Source organism: Delphinapterus leucas, chromosome 2 (genome assembly GCF_059928025.1).
Source record: "Delphinapterus leucas isolate spDelLeu-1000000601 "Yukka" chromosome 2, BTC_Dleu_Yukka2, whole genome shotgun sequence".
In the NCBI taxonomy this organism is placed as follows: Eukaryota; Metazoa; Chordata; class Mammalia; order Artiodactyla; family Monodontidae; genus Delphinapterus; species Delphinapterus leucas.
Genome location: NC_143130.1, coordinates 30,546,607 through 30,570,156, shown reverse-complemented (window position 1 = coordinate 30,570,156; position 23,550 = coordinate 30,546,607). Strand labels below are relative to the sequence as shown.

Sequence of the window (23,550 nt, the reverse complement as noted above, 5' to 3'; positions counted from 1 at the left end):
CTGCTCCCCAAGATGGGGGCTCTGTGGGCCCAACATGTAGCCTCTCCACTTCCATCAGGTAGCACATTGGGCTTTATGTTTACAACACCCATGTGGCAAAATGTGAGCAGTTCTGGGACTTTGAATAACTTGAGGATTTTCCTCCAGTGGAGAATTCCCGGGGATTTTTCTTGGGGAATCCTCTGTCGCCGCCAGAGGGCGCCAGCGCTGGACGAGAGGGGATGTTCCCGCAGTGGCCATGGAGTCAGGGCTGGTCCGCGCCGGGCAGGGGCGTCGGCCCTCCTGGATGCCCTCCTCTCACCCCAGAAATCAGAGCCAGCCGGCCCTGTACCACCCACCAGGGACTGGGGCGCACGGTCCTGCGGCCTCTTCCATGCCAGCCCTGCTCTCAGCAATTGGATGAGACGCTGCCGGGAGGACTTGCTATTTTTAGATCAAGTGAACTCAAGCCTCAGACACAACCTGGGTGAATGAGAGAGTTGACAGGGGTTTAAGCGCCTGGCTCCCCGGGGCTCCCAGCTGCCCAGGCCAGGTCAGCTGCCAGGCGCCCGCGGTGGCTCCCTCTTCACCGTCCCTGAGTCGGGGCCGAGACGCAGGTACTTGCCTCAGAGGAGAGGGGCTTTGCCGTCAGGTGGTTACAGTGCTGCTCTCTGCGATAGTGACAGTGACTCTCCGCCTTCAGTGTCAGGCTGGGTCAGGAAAGGAACCCACATTACCTGCAGCTTGGGAGGGGCCTGTGCACCCCCTAGCCCTGAATTCCTCTGAGACAAAGACCAGGCAGGAAGGTTTAAGTGCTCGAAGGCCACGTAAAGGAGCCCATTGAAACCCTCCCGCCCCCTGTGACCCCCGCACTGCCAGGAACCCACATCCCCGCCTAAGTACCGGGAAGACAAGATGGGTCACGTTGATGCGATTTCTTCTTCCTATCTTGGCTCCTGGAGAACGCAGAGCTGCCCACTGGCTGAAGCGCGCACTGAATTTTGATTAAATCAATCTAACTATATGGGGAGGGTGACGATCCATCAAACACATTGAAAGTATAGTAAGGAATAGATGGAAGGGAGCCTGTGTTTGTTCATCAAAATGCTCCTTCTCGTTTAACCCGAAGCACTGGAGTGAGGACCTCCACATTGGTGGTGTTATACTTTGGTGCACAAACCTCTTTTCCCCGAAACGTGACCCCTGGTCTCCCAAGCCCCCACCCCCCATTTAAGATTTCACTCTGGACTCAGAGCTGTTCGGACTGATTTAGGGAACCCTGTACGGTTACCCATGACTGGTTGATGGATGGGGCAGGATGCTGTCTGCTTTTCTTTCTTTCATTGTCAGACACTTACTGAGCGCCGCTGACTGTGTGATTCCCATCTTCATGGGATTTGCAGTCTAGCGAGGAAGGCACCCCACCCCCGAATCAGAGAATTACTGAGTTGCAGAAACCTGCGCTGTGGTGACTCCTGTGGAGAGAGGCCTCGAGGTGTCACCAGAGCCCCTGGCAGAGGGGACCTGGGGACCTGCAGTCCTGGCGACCACGCATCCTGAATTTCATTCCCACATAAGGGCTCAGCCTCAGGTTCCAGGCACGAGGCCCTGGGTGTCTTTGGGGGCCGCAGTCCAGCCCCAACGAGCAGGCTGTGAGAGGCCCCTGGGGCAGGCGGTGGGGGAGACTGGTATGATGCTCCTGAAGGGCTGAGCGAGGCCAGATGCAGACACGAGCGTGTGTGGTGGACAGACCAGGGCAGGGGTCTTGCAGGCTCCCCCGAGAGAGGACGGTGGCTGGACGGGTTTCTGTGTCCCCGAGGGCCCGGTGCAGGCGTTTCCTTGGGGTGGGGGGGGTGGGGACGACCATCTGTGTATCGGCAAGTCTTCCGGGGGCAGGTCTGGAACCATCGTCTGGCTCTGGGGAGAGATGCCCCATGGGAAGTAGTCCAGGGATAGGCTGAGGACAGCCAGGTCCAAGCGTCCACGGGGCTTTCCACGAGAAAATAAAGCAAGGGATTTGCCCGCTGCCCGAGCCCGGCAAGCCCGGCAGCGCAGCCCCGCGAGGCCGCGGGCAGAGGGCGCAGGGGCCCCAGCGCACCGACCGAGGTCAGGGCCAGGCTGTAGGATGATGTCCCACGTGGCCTGACCATGTCCTTCTGTGCAGACGTGTGACCGCATCAAGCAGTCGGCCAGCGGGACCAAGCGCCGTGTCTTCATCATTGAGACCATGGGGGGCTACTGCGGCTACCTGGCCAACATGGGGGCGCTGGCTGCCGGCGCCGATGCCGCCTACATCTTCGAGGAGCCTTTCGACATCCGGGACCTGCAGGTACGCAGACACAGGGCTGGGGGCGCTGCCGCCTGATGGGTCGACAGAGGCGTTGGTGATGCGCCAGGTTCGGACACCCGCCGCCCCGCCCCCCGCCTCCTCTGACAGCGCTCACACCAGTGACGCGTTAGGGCTCTGTCCGCGGTGACAGGGTAACAGCAGGAACAGACACATTTCAGGGCACCTGCTGCTCTTTAACCCCAGCTTGTAAGTTTCTGTCTCTTACACTCTTGTCTACGAAGCAGTTATCGCCCTTCCTGGGAAGGCCCCACACCCACAGGGATGCGGACGTGTTCAGGGGGCCCGGTGCTTTGCCGGCTGATGGCTACGGATGTCCAGGCTGTGGGGTACACACAAGGCCAGAGCTCGGGTGTCCCTGTGGGGCTGAGTGGGGCGAAATGTGCAGCAGCTGGAGGACAGCACCCCTGCCCAGAGGAGCCCCTCGTCCCCCGGGACCGCAGGACGTAATGAGGGCTGCCCAGAGCCCACCGGGGAGGCCTGACCAGGCAGGGACGCAGCAAAGTAGGTGTTTTCAGCTAAAACCAGGACAGGAAATACACTCACTACCTGCAGCGTGCTTCTTTCTAAAAATGTTTGCTTTTGTGTCGCTCTCTCCCTTTCTTGCACATTTCCTTTCTCAAGACACAACAGTCCTTCCTTAGAAAATTTGTGCACCGATTTGAGTCTCTAGGTTTCTCCTGGCCTGAAAATGCTTGGTAGGCAGTTTTACGAGTTTCTGTATAAAGTCAGGTAACAGGTATTTTCCTCTGAGATAGAAAATCCTGTCACGGAAATGGATCAGTAGCCGTGGGGGAAAGTAGCAGCTCTAGGCGAGTACATGGAATACACACACTGATGTGTTCAAGGGAAACGTTCATCTGGGCAAGCGTCTCCCATGGACGCCATGCATGGCACTGACTCAGTGACACCCCCCTCCCCCTGCCGTGGCCTGCTGGGTTACAGGTTCCCTGGCGTTTGTCACTAGCTGATACGTCACGCATCTGCTGTCCTCTCTGCTACGAGGTGAACTCGGAGCAGCTGCCCCGACTTCCCCGCTGCCACTGTCACAGGGCCGGACAGTACCCGGCACACAGTAGGCGCTTAATAAAAGTGTCCTAAGGGAACACTCTTTCCTAGTCCAACGTGGAGCACCTGACGGAGAAGATGAAGACCACCATCCAGAGGGGACTCGTGCTCAGGTAAGGGGCCTCTGGCTGCCCCCAGCTGCGCCCCGGCTGCTCAGAAAGAACCCGCTTCGCCTAACCCCCCGCGAGCGGCCCCTTCTCTGCACGATATTGCTCTGAATCCTGGAGAAATGAGCGGAGTCACTGTGCTGCTTTGTGTTCAGAATTGCGGGCATTTAAATAATTGGACGGTGATTTTTAAAAATTCATTTTTGCTGTGTAGCCAGTTTTCTTAAGATTCTGCAAGTCATTTCGTTAAGCTACTGACCTTGATAGGGAAGGCCACGTGCAGCGGCGGGCAGGATGGGAGCGAGCTGCCATGTGTTTCAGGAACGAGAGCTGCAGTGAGAACTACACCACCGACTTCATCTACCAGCTCTACTCAGAGGAGGGCAAGGGGGTGTTCGACTGCAGGAAGAACGTGCTGGGTCACATGCAGCAGGTGGGCCACGGGCTAGGGAGGCGGCCAGATGCTTCTGACTTTTCTCAGATGGGTGTCCTACTTTAGCCATTTTGGAAAAGAATGTGTATTCATGGGTAAATTCCAAGATGATTAAAATCCACATCTGAACTGTGTTATCCTTACACCAGGTATCACCAGCCTCAGGAATCCTTTCCACTGTTTGTGCTATCTGGGCAGATGGGCTTTCCAAGGAAAACCATCCACTTTCATATAAACAGTGACACCAGTTGAGTGGACAGACATTCAAATTACGTATTTGATCCAGTCTCAGGCCTTATTACCCATTTAAATTGGAATCTCAGACAGATGATACTTCGAGATTTGCATCAAATTGGAGCGATTTGGGAAGAATCTTGGGGTACACGTATAAATGCACCCAGACGACAAGGCAGGCGGTGGGTGTGGAGGGACCCGGTCCCCTGACAGCAGGCCTGTCCATCACCACCACTCAGTCCTGTGTCTTAGGAACTTGTAGCTCAGGGCCCATTAATGCACTGAATCCCCTGAAACTACATAATGGACTGGTGGGCGTGTGTGAGCCTTTGTGAAAGCGAGCCCACAGAGTTGATCAGATTCTTAAAGGGACCGTGACCACCCCTCCCCACCCCCGTAACCTACCCCAAAACAAGGTTAAGGAATCCTGCTAAAGATTCTAAAGTAACAGAGATGTTCCTTGACCGGTTGGTTGATTAAAAGCCTCCTCCTTCGGGGAAGCACTGAAATGCCTGACGAGCTGGGCTTTGGCTGCAGGAGTTATGGGGTTTGTTTTGGTTTGTTTGGTCCCAGCCATATACAAGGAGATAGAAATATGCAACAAAACCCCCCCAAAACCCATATTTACAAATCTGAGTCTCTCAGAAATGTGATGTGAATTTTGTTAAATAGTCATTTTAATTTCTATTCCATTTTAAAAAACTAACAGCCAGAAAGGTGTCGCTGTGTAACTAACATTCAGGTAATTCTAACCACCAACAGGGTGGGGCGCCTTCTCCATTTGATAGAAACTTTGGAACCAAAATCTCCGCCAGAGCCATGCAGTGGATCAGCACGAAGCTGAAGGAGCCGGCGGGGAGAGGTACCAAGTGGGCAGCGGGGCGGCCGCAGCGCTGGGGGGGCCGTGCTCTGGGCCCCCGTTTCTCCCTGGCTTCCACCCGGCCTTTGACTGCATGGGACAGAATCAGCTCTCACTCAACTCTGTGGCTGCTGCTTAAGACTCAGGTTATAATTAGGAATAAAAGTAATTAATGAAACAAAATGCTCATTACTGAGGGAGGCGTTCCAGTCACGTGGCAACATCTGTCTTCCTTTAATGGAAAACTGCCAGCTCGTGAGTGTAAGGTCGGATCTTAACAAACACCACCGCGAAACAGAGGAAAGCTTCAAGTGAGCTTTATTAGGGAGCGCTCCCGGGCGAGGTTCACTGGTCCGAGGGAAAGAGGCCAGAGAAGTCGCACCCGGGCGAGGGTTGGGCAAGACTTTAGAGGGGAAGAAGGGAAAAAGGGGTGTGGTGAATCTGGGAGGGCGCAGGGTATTCCTTATTTGGTGGTCTTTTCGGGTATCCTGGGGGACCGTTAGTCCCGCCCCTCGAAAGGCGGGAAGGCTGGGCTGGGTTCAAAGTCCCCAGGTCAGTTCCTGGAACTGGGTCGTCCGGAATGTCTCCAGGGCAGTTTCTGGAACGGGGTGGTCCGGAGAATTTCGGTCTGATGCAACCTGTGAATCTGATTGTGTTCCCCTGCCTCGGGCCAGTTGGCCTTACAGTGAGGGCTCCGCTAGCAAGACCCCAGATGGGAGCTTTCCTGGCTGTGTTTCTTTGCCTCGTGGATGCTCTAAACTGGCTTTTACTTAAGATACTTGGCTTCTTCATGGATTCCTTATGGCCTCTCTTTTTGGAGAAAATGACGGAGGATGGGGAGGTGCCTGGACTATGCCCTCCTTGGTGGGTCCTCCCTCCACGTTTGACTCCGTCCTGTCCCACTGGCAGCAACCTCGGGATTTGGTGATGTCATTCCCCGGCTCTCCTTCAGGGTTTGACCTCGTAGGATTAAACCTTCCAAGGCTCTGGTTTTGTGGTTTAGGTGAGAAGCACAGAGTGCGTTTCCCTGTAGGGCCGGCTTCTGAGACCATTGCTGTGGCCCACCCTGGCCCTCCAGCCACCCGGCCCAACCAGGGCCTCTGGGTCCTGCCCTGACCCTGGGCCAGTTCTCCAGACCAGTCTCACCCACCCCAGGCTCGCCTGCAGGACAAGATCCCCTTCCTCCCTGGGCCACACCCGATGGATCTGTCACCTTTGAAGTATTGCTGTGATGCTGGGTGGGACTTGGGTGGGAGTGAGACAGGCCCCACCCCCACCCCCACTGTGGCTGTAAGTGGCTAAACCTCTAGGTTATGAGGGAAATGCCAGGACCTTCCTGCCTATGGATCATTCTTGTTTATTGTTACTGCTTCATGTTATCCGATGATTTGTTTTGTCTATATCATCTTAGGATTTAAAAATATTTTGATTTTAGAGGGATTTTTAATATTTTATAAGGAAGTCCGTATTTTATATTGTTAAAGTCACATGTTGCAGACGTGTGTCTCCCATTTGTGGCAAACCCTGTCATTTTCTGCAAGGTTATCTTTTAATGAGGCACTCTTAATTTTTTTAACATTCATTTTATTTTTAATTTTTTTGGCTGCACTGGGTCTTAGCTGCGGCACATGGGATCTCTCATTGTGGCACACGGGCTTCTCTCTAGTTGTGGCGTGTGGGTTCCAGAGTGCGTGGGCTCTGTAGTTTGCGGCACGCGGCACAAGCTCAGAAGTTGTGGAGCCTGGGCTTAGCTGCCCTGTGGCGTGTGGGAACCTAGTTCCCCAACCAGGGATCGAACCCGTGTCCCCTGCATTGGAAGGCAGATTCTCTACCACTGGACCACCAGGGAAATCCCAAGTGCTCTTAATGTACCCAATTTTTTTAACTCTGTCCTTGAAAATTTGAGCTTTTTGTGTTAGTAAAATATTCACCTTTTACATTTAGCTGTCTAATCCACTTGAACTGATACGCAGTTTAAGGTGTAATATTTTCCATGTGTACAGCTGAGTGCCAGTCATTGAAAAATCTGGTTTTTTTCCTACCCTGCAGTATAAACTCCATCATAGACCAGGTATCCAAAAACTTAAGGCACTGTTTTTGGATTGTTAGGTTGGTGTTTTGGCATTCAGTTACTGATCTGTGCCAATGTTCCAGTTTTGTGATCAATTACTAATATCTGGTAGGGCAAGTCCTACCTGGGCCTTCTTCCAGTTTTGGCTATTCCTGGCCCTTTGTGTCAAGGTCCATCAATTCTGTTGGATTTTTTGTTTTGGGGGTGGTGGTGGTTACATTTAAAAAATCATTTGGAGGAAGAACTGACATTTTTATAGTATTGAACTTCTAACTCATGAACATTTAATCTCCATATATTTAGGCCTTTTGTTATCTTATTAAAGCGTTGTTTTACATAAAGATCTTGCATATCTTTTGATAAGTTTATTCCTGACTTAGTGATTTTAAAAATAAATTATTGTATGGGACTTCCCTGGTGATGCAGTGGTTAAGAATCCCCCTACCAACGCAGGGGACACGGGTTCAATCCCTGGTCTGGGAAGTTCCCACATGCTGCGGAGCAACTAAGCCTGTGCGCCACAACTACTGAGCCCGTGCGCCTACAGCCTGTGCTTTGCAACAAGAGAAGCCACTGCAATGAGAAGCCCACGTGCCACAACAAAGAGTAGCCCCCGCTCGCCACAACTAGGGAAAGCCTGCGAGCAGCAATGAAGACCCAATGCAGCCAAAAATAAATAAATTTATTAAAAATATATATTGCAAATGGTATTAGTTTCTTATAGCTGGTGTACAGAAACGACTCATTTTTGTACACTGATTTTTGCAATCCTTAACTTTCTACACACTCAATTCTAGTAATTTGTAGATAGTTTTTTGGTTATTATCCACACGTATGGCATCTGTATACGACCTTTTGGTTTTTTCCTTGATACTTTTTGTGGGTGTTTGTGTTCCCTCCAGAGAAATCCTGACATAGATAGTGACAGCAGAACTCCTGTCTTGTTCTCGACCCTAATGGCACAAGGAACACCTTCAATGTTTCATGACTGAGAATTCTTACTAATATTTAACTGAAGCCTTTCTTTCTTCAACTTATTATTTGCTGATGGTCTTTGATAGTTACTGGATACCTCTGATGTTCATTAAGTAGTTTTTCAGTTGTGAAGGCTATGATAATAACACTTGCGTCGAATGAGACGATCACTTGAATTTCCTTCAGCTGACTTGCTAGTGCTAAGGCCACCTTGCCTTCCTGGGGTGTGCCCCTGACACCCCCAGCTGTGCATGCTCTTCTCACCGCAGGCTGGCCCCATCCGCTCTGTCCCTGTCCATTGTGGGGGGGGGGGGTGGGCAGCCTTGTTCTAGCGTCTAAGAGGCTGGGGTGGGGTGGTTCCCTGGGCAGAGCATTTCTAAGGCAAGTTTTGTTTTGATTTTTGGATGTTTGCTAAACCTCTACCTGTATCCCAGCTCTGCTTTCTATGCAGGGAAAGCTGACGGCAGAATTTCTTCAGTGTTTATAGACCTGCTGGTGTTTGTTCCTTGAATCTGTCTTTTATCTTCCACGAAATTCTAAATTTATCTAAATTTTCAGAAAATTTAGCATGAAAATCTTCGTAATACCCTCTTCTTCTCAGTGCCCGCAGCACTTCGTCCTCCCTTCACTCCAGACGTCGGTTATTTGTGCCGATACCTTGACTTCATCCCCTCATTTTCTTACATCATTTTTCTGTCTTATAGGAAAAAGATTTGTAAGTGACGATTCCGTCTGTGTGCTGGGAATAAGCAAAAGAAACCTGCTTTTCCAGCCCGTGGCCGAGCTGAAGGAGGAGACGGACTTCGTGTAAGTGCGCAGGGCCCTGTGGGAGGGAGGCCCACTGGGTGGGGGGCCCAGGCCCTGCTCAGCCGCCCCTCCCCCTCCCACAGGCACAGGATCCCCAAGGAGCAGTGGTGGCTGAAGCTGCGGCCCCTCATGAAGATCCTGGCCAAGTACAAGGCCAGCTTCGAGGTGTCGGACGCGGGCCAGCTGGAGCCCATGCAGCCTCGCGGGCCCGAGGAGCCTGCCACCATCTAGATGCCCCACCTGCCAATTTTGTAACGTTTAAGTTATTTATGAGCACTTTACGTGAGCATCGTCCAAGTGAACCCTGAGCGTGGCCCACCTTCCCCGTCCCCTGGCACAGGGTGTCAGCTGTGCTGTCTTGTGTGTCCTGCTTCACAAACTGCGGCTCCCGCAGAATTAAATATTTGCGAAAAGCCAACCACAGTGCCCGGTTTCTTTGTTTTCTAAGTGGGAGTTGAAAACCTCAGGGTGTGTGAGTGGCTCTCAGGGTTTTGTCAGCAGATACAGGCACATGTTTTCTAGAGAACTGGGGAGCCAGGAGACAGGCAAGGACAGAGGCACCCGGAGGAAAGAGGTGGCGCTCTGACTGGCAGGCGCGTGGGTGACTCACCAAGTGCACCAGGAGGGCCCTGGACTAGGGCGCCAGGTAAGGTGATACCCCTCGGGGCGGGGGTGGATGCGCACCTGAGTCTTTAGACGTGAGCTGAGTCTGCCCCTGCTGTGCACCTGCAGGAGGTGGAGGAGGGAATTCAGTTCCTTTCAAGGCAGGGCCGGCAGTTTCCTTTCAGCCTGACGGGGTGGAGGAGTCAGATCCCGGAGTCAGAGTTGATGCTGTTCCCCAGCCCCACGTCCTCCAGGCCTGTCCACCGCACCCGCTGCCCCGCGGCCTTGGTGCAGCCCCACCACCGGGGTGAGTGGAGAGCAGACGTCAGGACACCTCTGTCCCTTTGCTCGTGCATTTCCATAAAGGTCCTAAAAACTGCTTTAACAAAAGTGATTTAAAATAATAATGACTATAAAGCATAGGTAGGTCAGAGTCACCTTTTATTTTTAAAATACATGTTCTAGGATTAAGCATTCATAGCATTAGAAAGTCTTAAAAACTATAATCTGTGCATCTCTGGCACTTAGTACATGATTATTTCCTTCTTCAAGACAGAAGAGTTTTCGTCTGACTTGCCAGGCAAAATTGTAATGATATATATGATCACATATACATATGATCAAGAGTTTTGCAAAAAAATAATAATGGTCGGAAAAGCACAGAGCTCAGTGTCAGGAGGCCTAAGGCTGGGCCAAGTCCCATGGAGTCAGGGTCATCTGCTATCTAACTATCCACGACGGGTCCTTGGTAATGCTCTCATTGTCTGGTCCGAGCACAGCTATGCCATGTGTGCTCCTCCCGGCGCCCAGGTACCTGCAGGTGGACGGGTGGGGGTCACCCAGGCAGCAGCAGGGGGCGCAGGGTCTGGGCACTAAACCACCTGGCCCCTACTCACCTGTTGCTCACGTCAACCAGATCTTCGTGGCTGACAGCGAAGAGCTGCTCGCGGTGCGCCTGCTTCGCCTCATCCGAGAGGCCATACAGGAAGCAGTCCAGGCCTGAGTGAGCACAAGCGACAGGATGGAGGGGCATGTGGCCACCTTGGCCCTTTACAGCCTGTTTCCACCAAAGGTCACACCACTGCCCGTCACGCGCCCGCTCTCCTCCCGACTCGGCTGAGATGCACGGTCTCGTGGAGGCTGGGAGGGCGCGAGCCCGGGGAGCCGCGTGGGGTCCCGGCTGTTGACACCACGGCTCGAGGCACGCTACCTATGCCAGATACCTTTGTCTGAAGGAGCTACCGGAGCATCCACGGCGGCGAAGACAGAGAGCTTTGCCTCGTTGATGTCCTGCTGCGTGAACCTCCCAGACTTCGCCCAGTCGACGGCCCTCAGGAAGGACTGCAGCGTCTCCGTGGAATGCGGGTCCCTGGAGACCCAAGGAGTCAGACTCACATGTTTAGCAGAAAAAGTATAGGGGACACCCAGGCACGACTTCAGTTCTTCCATGCTTCGGGGTTGTTAATGCTGTTTTAACAGTCCAGACAACCCAGTACTCTGGAAATTGACATGTGGCCACACAAGCCACCGACACTCTCCGTGCAGACCTCACCTGTCACCCGCACTTTGCCACCTGATCACTGACTACACTGCTGTGTCCCAGGACAGGAGAGCCGGGGGACCGGCCAGAAGGAACAGAAGACGCTCATAAGATGCACCCAGACGGCGCAATGATCACCCCTCAGAGGCCAGTTTCCAGGGTCCTCCCCTGAACAGAAAGAGCTCCAAGGCCCCTCATTCACACGTCCTGAGGGCATCTTGTGGGAAACGCCTCGTTTTTCATGTCCCTCGAGACCCGCAGCCCCTGCATGACCACATCAGTCCATGTCACGGGACATGAAGCAGTCGGGGGCGGCAGCAGGGCCACAGAACAGAGACGTAAAAGGGCGGAACAGTCTGGGCCTGAAGACCTAGCCCAGCCCCGGAGAGCTTCCAGGTCATCTTACACACCCTGGTTACCAAACCCCAGAGCTATTTTCTGTCCCCTCCCGCTGTCCCTAAGGCCTGCAGCCTAAACGACCTTGCTGGGTGGGGTTACACGCCGGCCCAGCGAAGACAGGGGAAGCGTTTTTCTGAAGATCACTCCGCGTGAGAACACCGGGGCCAGACGGCCCGACTCACCTGTATGAGTAGAGCGTGAAGATCCCGCCGTAGCTGAGTCTGGCGCCTCCACCATAAGCACCGCCTTTTTCTCGAATTTCCGTGTGCAAAAATTTCGCTGTCATCAAGCGTGCCAGGATCTTGAGACTGAAAAAAACAACGCAGCTGGCAGGGCAGTACTGAATATGTAACACACAGCAACCCAAGACAATGGCAAGTGTGTCTGAGAACAAAATTTAGAACCAAGTAAAGTGATACATACATCATGACCCTTCTTAAATTTTAAAATAGGAGAAAAACGTGAGGAAGATGAACTTTCAGAGGCTTGGGTGACGGAGACAGGAACTTCCCTCCTGCTTGACCTGCTGCGGCACACGGAACATTTAGCAGTGAGTGGTTTCCATGATGCGGGCGAACGTGTGGCCTATCACTTACTTAAACCCCTGTGTCAGCTGTGCGCTCATGCGTGTACACACGAGGCGTCCCTCCCTCAGAAAACACTCTAACAGCGTGAGCTTCTATCAGGGGTCCCACGTCCCCAAGGCTTCCATCGTGAGCAGTGACAGCTGCTGCCCCAGCACAGCCGAGGTGGTTCCGGAAGGACAGCAGCCAGGCCGACCCGACGGGGGCCTTGCCCACTCACGCCCCCCAGCCCCTCGACTGGTCTTTTCTACAACAGAGCAGGCAACGCAGGCAGAGGGGACGCGGGTGGAGGAGTGAACCCGAGGCTCCGGGAGAGGGTGGAGACCCCGTGCAGATAGGCCCTGATCCCCAACAGGGACAGGGGGGTCCACCCTCCACGCATCTTTTTTCAGAAACTTATTTCTGTTACGTAAGGGAAATTATAAAATACAAAAGAATGGAAAAAACACCTATGATCCCAGCACCCAGGAGTAGGTAGGTACCTCTTGTTTTTGTTTCTGAACCTACATCTTTCTATTCAACATTGAAACACACGTTCCTACTCCTGAGGGCCTGGCAGAGTGTCTGATTCCTGTAAACACGGAAACAAGCTGATGGAAAAGCGGAGCTGTGATGACACTTCCCACAGACACACTTTCCCGTGAGCCCGGTGGCAGCACCGCACCTGCTCTGCACCCACCATTAAGCGTCCCGGCGGAGCCCCACCCCCTCGCACCTGGCGTGGGCCGGGGCCCCGTACGGGGCAGTCCGGATACACTCGGCTACGTAGTTGACCGGGAACGGGAGCTGGAAGTGCGTCTTCATCGGGCAGGGCTTGAAGGTGGGGTCCTAGGGGCAGAGGCCGTCACCACGTGTGGCCCAGGGGCCAGCTGGGCAGGTGCCCCCGAGTACCCAGCCCCCCCGCACTGTGACACCCTGGGTGGCACTAGCCACGTCCCCACATGTAACAGCCAGGCACTGATGACCTCGTCCTGCACAACCTCACCTCACAGCTGAATGAGGTATCCTACCCCCAACCCAGACTCCCCTGGGACCATCTCATGCCATGCCACTCCCAGGGCAGTGTGTGTGACCTTGCTCGGTCACTCCCCAAGGACAAGCCAGGCCAGCCACCAGAGCTCAGGGGCAGCAGGGCGCACAGGAGGGGAGGTGACCCCTATGTGGCAGTGACGTTTAAACACAGGTGGACTGAACACGAGGCGTCCACACAGACAGCACCTGGCGGTCCTACCCGACACCACCCAGCTGGTGACGGAAGGGCACACGGATGCGCAGCAGGCAGGGCATTAAGCAGAAGGGACTCACCGTCACCAGCTTCCTCGTGAATGGGGAGTGCCTGCCAGGTCCCTTAGGTGCAGGTTTCTGAAAGTAAAATGTTTCCCAGAGAAATGAGTAAATACCTAAGCTCACGTGGGCAGGTAAGGTACGTTCTAGGAAGTGCACAGAGCTCACGACAAGCGTCAGGGTACATCTGCTCAAGGCTCCCAGCTCTGAGGCTGCTGCATCCCCAGCCCAAGTGGTCCTCCAATCAGGAGACTTCACTGCAAGGCTCAAGTGGCTACAGGGGAGCACAGGATCGAAGGCCAAACTACAGGGTTTGGATTCACTGGGGTTCCTGGCCCCACGGGCAGGCGGGCGGGCAGGGGGCACAACCTCACCTCCACCACATGTGGGCGCGCAGGCTTCCACTCCTTCTTACTCCGGCTGAGAGTCCTGAGGAAGTTGTCCACCGAATTCTCCACCTGAGACATTTGCTGGGGAGTAGCATTCACGGAACATCTGTTTTTAAAAGTCTATGTGCAGAAAACCATTACTATGAAAAATAAAAATGTTACATTTTGCATAATTAAAACAAAAATGACTCACATACAAAATAATGCTCAAAAGTGTAAAAACGTTTACATGTAAAAACAAAAACCGAATAAAACAGCAGCCAAACAAGGCAACACTACAGCCGTCTTCCTTCACCACGTTTTCCAGGTACAAAAAAGCCTGTCCCTTATCTCAGTGTGTTACAGACAATAAGCAGCCAGCTCCGCTAAACTCTGTGCTCTCCTGAGAACAAGGAGGACGCAGAGACTAGATCTCCAACAGTGCCTTCAGGGCTACAGTATCAGAGTAATTATTGTCTGGAACAGAATGAACCAGTCATTAAAGTAGAAAAGTGTGAGTAGGCAAAGAACTGCCACGCTCCCCAAAAACATTTCTCTGTGGCTCTTCTGAACTCTGCAGAATCACAGACACCATCATACATACAGTACACTGACAAATTGTATCCTTTCTGGTTTTGGCCATAAATACTAAGTCTATTTTCGTTGAAATAACAGGTACCATGACAACGTGTTCTAGGCTCTAGACCAACTGCTTTGCAAACATGCTCTCCTTCCTTGCCCTAAATCTGCAAAGGACTATTTCATGGAGGAAACAGAGAAGGGCCCCGTGGTTAAGTTCCCTGAGACTCCAGCCGTGAGTGCACGGGCGGCCCAGGAACTAACTGGGCACCAGCTCTGCTGGCCAGAGGCCCCAACCTCCTGCTGCCCAGATGGTCCGGGAGAGCCTGCTAGTGACTCCCAAGAACTGCCGGGCCAACGTCCTGGGGCGTGTTCCACGGAGGGAGATGCAAGCTCATCTAAGGCAGCAGCGCTGGCGGTGAGGCGGGTGCTGCCACCTCAACAGCTGTCGTCCCCTTTAAGTCTCGTTCGTGTCACAACCTGAGCTGAAGGCCGACCACGTGCAGAGGCTGGTGTTCACCCCAAACTGGTGCACAATTACTCTCACAAGAACCTCTGCGCTTTCACCGTGGCCTCGGGCAAGAGGACCTCGGCGGGGTCTCTCTGATGCTCATTTACGGAACATCGGCTGTTGACTCGTGCAGCAGGGAGTCCACCTGTGGCTCCAGGTTAAAGCAGCCTGCCCTCCTCCCCACCTCCCAAGACACTTGTTCAAATTCTGTATAAAACAGCTCTTTCATGGTTAGAACGTCTGGAGTCTAGAACGGTTCTGTAGTCTCCCAAGCGTTTCCTAAAAGCGTCTACAACTCCACGTAGTGACACAGGATGAGGGTGGAGTCTCTGCTTAGAAACAAACTGCAACCCCACCTGAAGTTATCGCGGTTCAAAAGATGCTTCCTGATGCGTGGGAGCTTCCTCAGGATGGGCTTGATGTCCGTCATCTCTGCGATTCTCTTCATGAGCCTCACCTAAGCCAGAGAACTGACAGGTAGAGATAGATGCGCCCTTGGCCTGGACCAGACTTCCCTGATACGGGGTCCTGCGGGGACACGGGGTGGGGCAGCGGCAGGGCCAGGTTCTGTGCTCGTGGGGGACGCGTACTTGCTCGGCTGGGGGGTGGGGGAGGGGCTGCAGGCTGGAAGGAGGAGGGTGAGCGAAAAAACTTTTTCCCCATGAAACTTGGCCAGTTTGAGTGAGCCTTCCTGAGACACGAACAATCTATTACGAGCCCCGGAGACCCAGCCGCCCCTGAGCGCGTCACCTGGTCCATCCCCCCAAAGGTCTCCTGCAGGTCCCCCGCGGGTGCCAGCGTCCTGCCTGCCCTGATGGACGCGTAGAGGTGGCCTGCGTCGGGGACCCCGTTGGACAGCTCCTGAGCTGTCATCTTCACCAGCACTCGGAAGTGCTCCTCGGCCTCAAAGCAGGGGCTGCGGAGAAAGAAAAGGTAATAAATGAGACCCAGCCACGCCCCCTTCAACAGCAGGGAAATTTGCTAAGTGTAGGTTCTTAGATGATGTAAACCGCCCCTGGAGATGTCACGAGTCCACAGGAGTCACGGGGAAAGAAACCAACAACCAACAAAGGCATGCGGCTTCCGCTCCCAGGACCCAGCAGACTCGGGTCTCTGGCATGTCTGGGGATTTACGTCTTTGCAAATACTTACTTGTTAAAGATTTCACTCCACAGATGCATCATGTCTGGTAGGTTTCTATCAAGGCAGAAAGATGAAAAGAGCACACCCTAAATCATGACAGAAGAAAAAGAATAAGAAATTAATTATGATATAATTTAAAGGAAAAAAAGACGCAGGAGAAGCCAACCCTCACCACTCTGTGCTGAGGGAACGGCTACCTGCTCGTAGGTGTCGAGGTGTGAGTCGTCGGGGAGCACGTGGGGGGCGGCAGCCAGGCCCCCCGTCTTCAGGTCCACCTGCTGGGCCAGCTCCCTGTAGTCGAGGGCGCCGCAGCCCAGCCTGTGCAGGGAGAGCGTGGAGTCACCAGGGAGCGCCGGGTTCCCATGCAGCATGTCCCCCCAACCACCGCCTGCCAGCCCAGCAGCTGCTCCCGCCCCCACCCCCACCCCCACCCCCAAACTCTGCAGGCTGCAGCCGCTCTGGTCAGGTAGTCTTGGGGGTGAAATGTGAAGAATGAGCCTTAAGAAAAGAAAGTCACTTCGACTTCTTTTGTAGGAAACTTTCTAATCGCTGTTCCTAATGTAAGAACTAATTCAAGCCAAGGCGATGACTGAGTTTTCCTGAATCCACGCCGCCGTGGAAGGGCAGGCGGTGGGAGCCATACTGATAAAAGGGCAGAGAACTCGGGAAAGGTTCACCTCCTCCGGGGGTGACCCCAGGCCTACACGTCATATTTAAAGGCTTACATTTTCTGATGAAAATAATCATCTCTTCATAATCTTAAAAAGAAACTCAGTTGTTGAGATATAGCTATATCTGTAATACCTTGTGCTCTACATTTATAAATATTTTAATGTACTGTATTTTAGTAAGAAAGTATGATTACCATAAGGAAAATTCTCAACAAATATACCATCCACCTTTCTGTAACACTACGGGATTTGAAAATTAAAATGACTCACTGAAAATTGATTACTGATACACTGAAACAACACACACAGAAAACATCCACTAATAAATATGAGATGACGTGCAGAGTTCTATAAATGCGTGTCTTCGCCCCAGAAGCAGCCCCTTACTTGGTGAGGACGTTGCAGAAGAGGGGCACATAGGGCCGGAGCTCCTCGGGCAGGGTGTTCAGACTCGAGAAGGCTCTGAAGTAGATCACGCCATTGGTGGGCTGCGTGCAGTACTGGACGGGTGTGTCCCCAGCTGCAGGAGGAAAGGCACTTCTTTATAATTTTTACCAGTAAAGTTTTAACCATGTAACCATCATTTAATATTTTTTAAATGCTAAAGGTTTTCAAGGATGATGGTTTACATTTTATATTAGCAAAATAACACTATTCATTTGCCATAATTCAGACAAATTTCCCTCTTGGACTTTCATTACAACAAAAGCTGAAAGTCTTCAACGCTAAGTAATCCTTGCGCTTCGTGAAAAACGAGAGCAGAGTATGAACGTTCTTGGGGTTTTCTAAACACCCCACAGTCCAGCTGCAGCCCAGCCGCCCTCCCCGCCTGCACCCAGACCCTCCTGGGTATCGGCAGGGACTCTGGCAGGCCACTCCCACAACAGGTGACCTCACTTTCACCCACCCCAAATGCAACTCACCCCCTAACAAGTCCTGTCCCCAAACCCGAGGACCCTCATGACCCACAGCACAGTGGAACCCACCACGCTCGACACCCCAGGCCTCTGTGGCCCCAGGTCCCTCACAACTGTGTGTTCTACTTTTTACACCCCGAGCGCAGTGCCCTGAGAACCAGCGGAGGAGCTAAGGCGCCTACTGATGACAAATCACTTCACTGATTCCTTCCTTGAACACAATGAACTTCATTGATAAACCAAACCTGAGGGGGTTAAACGATCAGTGGCACATGAACCCCACTTCCCAGAAGCCTGGGCCTGAGAGGAGGCCTAATGTACATGCGCAAATGAATGCATCAGGTGTGGTAAACGGGACGGGCCCCGGGACGACAACAACAGGCATGTCACACAAGTCAAAGGGATGCTCGCGCACAGCCTGAATCCTAAACTAGACGCGGGAACCAGTGAAGGTGTAAGGCTGTTGTCAGACCTGCTCAGGAAGGAGCAGCAAAGTCTCATCACAGCCATGTAGAGAAGCATCAGCACCACAGGGCATGTCTGTGTCCAGCAGAAGCGAGTGATGCGCGCAGACGTGGGGGGACGCCAGGAAGGAGCGGTTGCCACCCCCTCCGTGCCCCACAATGCGACACCTAGTGCTGTGGGCCCCTGGACCCCGGCTGGGCTAAGGAGTGGGTGTGGGCAAGGGGCCCAGAGGACGCCTGTGCCCTTGAGAACTGCATGAACACACACACAGCGGAACCTGAGGCCTCCCCGCCCCCAGAGGCAGCTCGGCCCTGTCGGACCCACCCGGGGAAAAACACACACAGGCCCTCGAGTCCACATCTGCCATCGCTGAGCTGGACTAGGAACGGGGCTTGAACGTCCTATGAAGACACCCACTGGTGATTCTCCCCCTGTGGACGCTGAGACACAGCCTAAACCCCAGCCGGGGCACCAAGACCCGCCACCGACCTGCCAGAGCCACCTCCACCTCAGTGAACGGGATGCGGGGCTCGATGTCCGACACCTTCAACGCGGGCAGACACGACGCGTCCTGAGGTTGGCTTTGCTGAGCCTGTAATTCCAAACCTAAGAGGGGAATAAACATCCAGGATGATACTTAGAAGCTCTTACTCAGTTCAGCTCCTATTTATTAACTTACATTAAGACTCAGCCTCTCCCATGCCAAGCGTGGGGAGCCTGTCAGCACTGGGGTTCAGGTTTCCCAGGAAACCAGATTTAGAAGCATAATAACCAGCTCGGCAGGCAGCTCTCTTCCTAATTCTCATTCTCAGCAATTTAAGAGAAGGATTTTGCTGGGGAAAGGGGGGAGCAGTTTGCTCCAGCAGTTTCCCCTCTGCCCCCAACCAAAATTTTCTACTAGAGACTGAACTAGTGGATTAAAACTTACTAACTTTTGTGCCTGTTTATTCTTATGTCATTTTCACAAACCTCAGCAATATGCTTCTGTAATTACATAAAGTTCACACATTACAAAAATGGGTAAAATACATTTTCTGGGCCTGATCAGAGGGTAGATGCCCCTTTTGTACAGACTGGGCAGCCCATGGGGAGGGGCCCCAGGCTGTAGCTGGGGGACGTCACGGGGTAAAGTCAGCGCTCCCGCTGTTACCTCACCCCCCACGCCTCCCCGAGTCCCCAGCACTGGGTCCCCGGCCCACAGAGGGGTTTCGGCGCAGCTGCTCCCAGGGACCCACCTGTGCCCCGTGGAAGCCCGAGGACCTGGCTCCCCATGCTCTGAGGAACCCCCTGCACTTTCAAGGCCCCCCGACCTGGCCGTCTCCCCACAGTCAAGCAGAGCACCCCAACGCCACCCCTCAGACGCTTCATTCTCTGCGTTTGGCCTCCTGTCCTTGTCCTAGAGAACACGCCCACCGGCCCCAGCTCAGCTGCTCCCATCTGGATGCTGCTCCTCTGGGGGGGGGAAATGCATCAGGGCAGCAGAGGCTGCGAGCACTCTCCTCCACCAGACACAGGCTCCCAACGGTCCAGCCACGGCCCTTCACACGATACACACAGACCCCCAAACTGGAAGATTGTTTGATGTTTCCAATAAATTAATCTCCCATTCCCACTTCTCATTGGTGTTCATCTCCAGATTGGACCCTGACTCACTGATTCTTTGCACTGAAGTCCACACTCAAGACTTACTGACCTAACAGTAAATGCTCTAGCACTGTGTCCTCCCTAAGGGGCTGTGCAGTGATCTGGAAGACAGAAACACGCTCTTTAACCAGGCCCTGCATCCCTTCACACGTACCTCCACGGCCAGGCCAGACGCCTGACAACTCAGGGAACGCACGGTCTGTGCTGAGGCATGGAATTACCTTCTGTGCCACAAATGGCTATAAGCACAGACAGAAGATGGGTGGGACCACATCAAACTAAAAAGCTTCTGACAGCAAAGGAATCTGTCAACATGAAAAGGCATGTACACAGCGGGAGAGAAAACTTGCAAATCAAATATTATCTGGTAAGGGGCTAATATCCAAAATATTTAATGAACTCAATAGCAAAATACAAACGATCCAATTAAAACATGGGCTGAGGACCTAAATAGGCATTTCTCCAAAGAAGCACACAGATGGCCAACAGCTATAAGAAAAGGTGCTCAACATCACTCTTCAGGGAAATGCAAATCAAAACACATGAGACATCACCTCACACCTGTCAGAACAGCTATAATAAAAAAGACAAGAGATAACAAGTGTTGGTGAGGATGTGGAGAAAAGGGAACCATTGTGCACTGATTGTGGGGATGTAAATTGGTGCAGCCACTATGGAAAACAGTATGGCAGTTCCTCAAAATATTAAAACTAGAACTACCATATGACCCAGCACTCCTACTCCTGCTTATTTATCTGAAGAAAATAAAAACACTAATTTGAAAAGATATATGCACACCAATGTTCACAGCAGTACTATTTACAACAGCCAAGATATGGAAACAAACTAAATGTCCATTGACAGATGAATGGGTAAAAAAAGATGTGATACACACACACACACAGTGGAACACTACTCAGTCACAAAGGAGGAAATGCTGCAATTTGCAACAATGTGGATGAACCTTGAGAGTATTATGCTTAGTGAAATAAGTCAGATAGAGAAAAATAAATACCTATGAACTCACTTATAGGTGCAATCTACAAAATAAAAACACAAAAAAGCAAGCTCATATATACAGAGAACAGACTGGTGGTTGTGGGGCGGGGGGGGGGGGGGGGGGGGGGCGGGGAATGGATGAAGGGGTCAAAGCTACAAGTTTGCAGTTCTAAGTAAGCCCTGAGGGTGTAATGTACAGCACTGTTATTAAAGTCAGTAATACTGTATTGAGATTTGAAAACTGCTAAGATGATAAAATTTAAAAGTTCTCATCACAAGACAAAAAACTACATGTGGTGACAGATGTTAACTAGACTAATTGTGGTGACCATCTCACAATATACAAATGTATCAAATCAGTAAGTCATACATCTGAAACTAATACATTACGTCAGTTTTTCCTCAATTAAAAAAAAACTTAAAAAAAGGAAGATGGAACTTGTCAATTGGCACTCACAAAGCAGAAGTTTATCATATTAATCACAATTAGCATGTTAAATTTATGGAAGACATTTGTAGCAACATGGATGGACTTCGAGATTATCATATTAAGTGAAGTCAGACAAAGAAAGACAAGTATCATATGATATTACTTATATGTGCAATCTAAAATATGATACAAATGAACTTACAAAACAGACACACAGACATAGAAAACAAACATCTGGTTACCAAAGGGAAAGGGAAGAGGGATAAATTAGGAGTTTGTGATTAGCATACACACTACTATATATAAAATAGATAAACAAGGTCCTACTGTATAGCACAGGGAACTATATTCAGTATTTCATAATAGATTGGTTCAAGATGGCAGAGTACAAGGACGTGCGCTTACTCCCTCTTGTGAGAGCACGGGAATCACAACTAACTGCTGAACAATCATCGACAGGAAGACACTGGAACTCAACAAAAAAGATACCCCACGTCCAAAGACAAAGGAGAAGTCACAATGAGATGGTAGGAGGGGTGCAATCACAGTAAAATCAAATCCCATAACTGCTAAGTGGGTGACTCACAGACTGGGGAACACTTATACCACAGAAGTCCACCCACTGGAGTGAAGGTTCTGAGCCCCACGTCAGGGTTCCCAACCTAGGGGTCTGGCAACGGGAGGAGGAATTCCTAGACAATCAGACTTTGAAAGCTAGCAGGATTTGACTGCAGGACTTCGACAGGACTGGGAGAAACGAGACTCCATTCTTGGAGGGCACACACAAAGTAGTGTGTGCATCGGGACCCAGGGGAAGGAGCAGTGACCCTATAGGAGACTGAACCAGACCTACCTGCTAGTGTTGGAGGGTCTCCGGCAGAGGCGGGGGGGTGGCTGTGTCTCACCATGGGGACAAGGACACTGGCAGCAGAATTTCTGGGAAGTACTCCTTGGCGTGAGCCCTCCCAGAGTCTGCCATTAGCCCCACCAAAGAGCCAGTAGGCTCCAGTGTTGGGTCGCCTCAGGCCAAACAACCAACAGGGAGGGAACCCAGTCCCACCCATCAGCAGACAAGCAGATTAAAGTTTTACTGAGCTCTGCCCACCAGAGCAACACCCAGCTCTACGCATCACCAGTCCCTCCCATCAGGAAACTTGCACAAGCCTCTAGATAGCCTCATCCACCAGAGGGCAGAAAGCAGAAGCAAGAACTACAATCCTGCAGCCTGTGGAACAAAAACCACATCCACAGAAAGATAGACAAGATGAAAAGGTAGAGGACTTTGTACCAGATGAAGGAACAAGATAAAACCACAGAAAAACAACTAAATGAAGTGGAGATAGGCAACTTTCCAGAAAAAGAATTCAGAATAATGATAGTGAAGATGATCAGGACCTTGGGAAAAAGAATAGAGACAAAGATCAAGAAGATGCAAGAAATGTTTAAAAAACACCTAGAAGAATTAAACATCAAACAGATGAACAATACAATAACTGAAATGAAAACTACACTAGAAGGAATCAATAGCAGAATAACTGAGGCAGAAGAACGGATAAGTGACCTGGAAGACAGAATGGTGGAATTCACTGCCGAGGAACAGAATAAAGAAAAAAGAATGAAAAGAAATAAAGACAGCCTAAGAGACCTCTGGGACAACATTAAATGCAACAACATTTGCATTATAGGGGTCCCAGAAGGAGAAGAGAGAAAGGACATGAGAAAATATCTGAAGAGATTATAGTCGAAACTTCCCTAACATGGGAAAGGAAACGGCCACCCAAGTCCAGGAAGTGCGGAGAGTCCCAGGCAGGATAAACCCAAGGAGAAACACACCGAGACACCTAGTAATGAAATTGACAAAAATTAAAGACAAAGAAAAATTATTGAAACCAACAGGGAAAAACGACATAACATACAAGGGAACTCCCATAAGGTTAACAGCTGATTTCTCAGCAGAAACTCTACAACCCAGAAGGGAGTGGCATGATATATTTAAAGTCATGAAAGGGAAGAACCTACAACCAAGGTTACTCTACCCAGCAAGGATCTCATTCAGATTCGTTGGAGAAATCAAAAGCTACAGACAAGCAAAAGCTAAGAGAATTCAGCACCATCAAACCAGCTCTACAACAAATGCTAAAGGAACTTCTCTAAGTGGGAAACACAAGAAAAGAAAAGGATCTACAAAAACAAACCCAGAACAATTAAGAAAATGGTCATAAGTACATATCGATAATTACCTTAAAAGTGAATGGATTAAATGCTCCAAGCAAAAGACACACGCTCGCTGAATGGATACAAAAACAAGACACATATATATGCTGTCTACAAGAGACCCACTTCAGACCTAGGGACACATTCAGACTGAAAGTGAGGGGATGGAAAGAGATGTTCCATGCAAATGGAAATCAAAAGAAAGCTGGAGTAGCAACTCATATCAGATAAAACAGACTTTGAAATAAAGAATATTACAAGAGACAAAGAAGGACACTACATAATGATCAAGGGATCAATCCAAGACATAATAATTAGA

At 51.4% G+C, this 23,550-nt stretch overlaps 2 protein-coding genes across 17 annotated transcripts in view; one reads left to right on the top strand and one right to left on the bottom strand.

Annotated features, from left to right (window-relative positions):
- The window catches only part of PFKP (phosphofructokinase, platelet), a 161,612-nt gene extending 152,314 nt beyond the window's left edge, over window positions 1-9,298 (top strand). For 2 of the 4 annotated variants that reach the window (XM_089906605.1, XM_022554614.3), the window contains 6 exons: window positions 2,144-2,308; window positions 3,446-3,507; window positions 3,769-3,934; window positions 4,931-5,030; window positions 8,778-8,880; window positions 8,964-9,298. In XM_089906605.1, coding sequence (XP_089762731.1) covers window positions 2,144-2,308; window positions 3,446-3,507; window positions 3,769-3,934; window positions 4,931-5,030; window positions 8,778-8,880; window positions 8,964-9,111 — 744 coding nt within the window. In that variant the 3' untranslated portion in view covers window positions 9,112-9,298. The remainder of the gene's footprint in view (window positions 1-2,143; window positions 2,309-3,445; window positions 3,508-3,768; window positions 3,935-4,930; window positions 5,031-8,777; window positions 8,881-8,963) is intronic. The other 2 variants (XM_089906606.1, XM_022554616.3) reach the window with 1 other exon arrangement.
- Window positions 5,007-23,550, bottom strand: part of PITRM1 (pitrilysin metallopeptidase 1) — a 36,393-nt gene continuing 17,849 nt past the window's right edge. For 2 of the 13 annotated variants that reach the window (XM_089906595.1, XM_089906598.1), the window contains exons 15-27: window positions 18,434-18,550; window positions 16,950-17,082; window positions 16,089-16,209; window positions 15,901-15,977; window positions 15,499-15,664; window positions 15,105-15,205; window positions 13,665-13,785; window positions 13,312-13,368; window positions 12,722-12,834; window positions 11,605-11,730; window positions 10,707-10,852; window positions 10,380-10,482; window positions 5,012-9,595 (exon numbers count right to left, since the gene is read on the bottom strand). In XM_089906595.1, the coding sequence (XP_089762721.1) occupies window positions 9,487-9,595; window positions 10,380-10,482; window positions 10,707-10,852; window positions 11,605-11,730; window positions 12,722-12,834; window positions 13,312-13,368; window positions 13,665-13,785; window positions 15,105-15,205; window positions 15,499-15,664; window positions 15,901-15,977; window positions 16,089-16,209; window positions 16,950-17,082; window positions 18,434-18,550 (1,490 nt within the window). In that variant the 3' untranslated portion in view covers window positions 5,012-9,486. Of the gene's footprint in view, window positions 9,670-9,907; window positions 10,298-10,379; window positions 10,483-10,706; window positions 10,853-11,604; window positions 11,731-12,721; window positions 12,835-13,311; window positions 13,369-13,423; window positions 13,565-13,664; window positions 13,786-15,104; window positions 15,206-15,498; window positions 15,665-15,900; window positions 15,978-16,088; window positions 16,210-16,949; window positions 17,083-18,433; window positions 18,551-23,550 lie in introns of those variants that run through there. The other 11 variants (XM_089906604.1, XM_022554611.2, XR_002642165.3 and 8 more) reach the window with 10 other exon arrangements.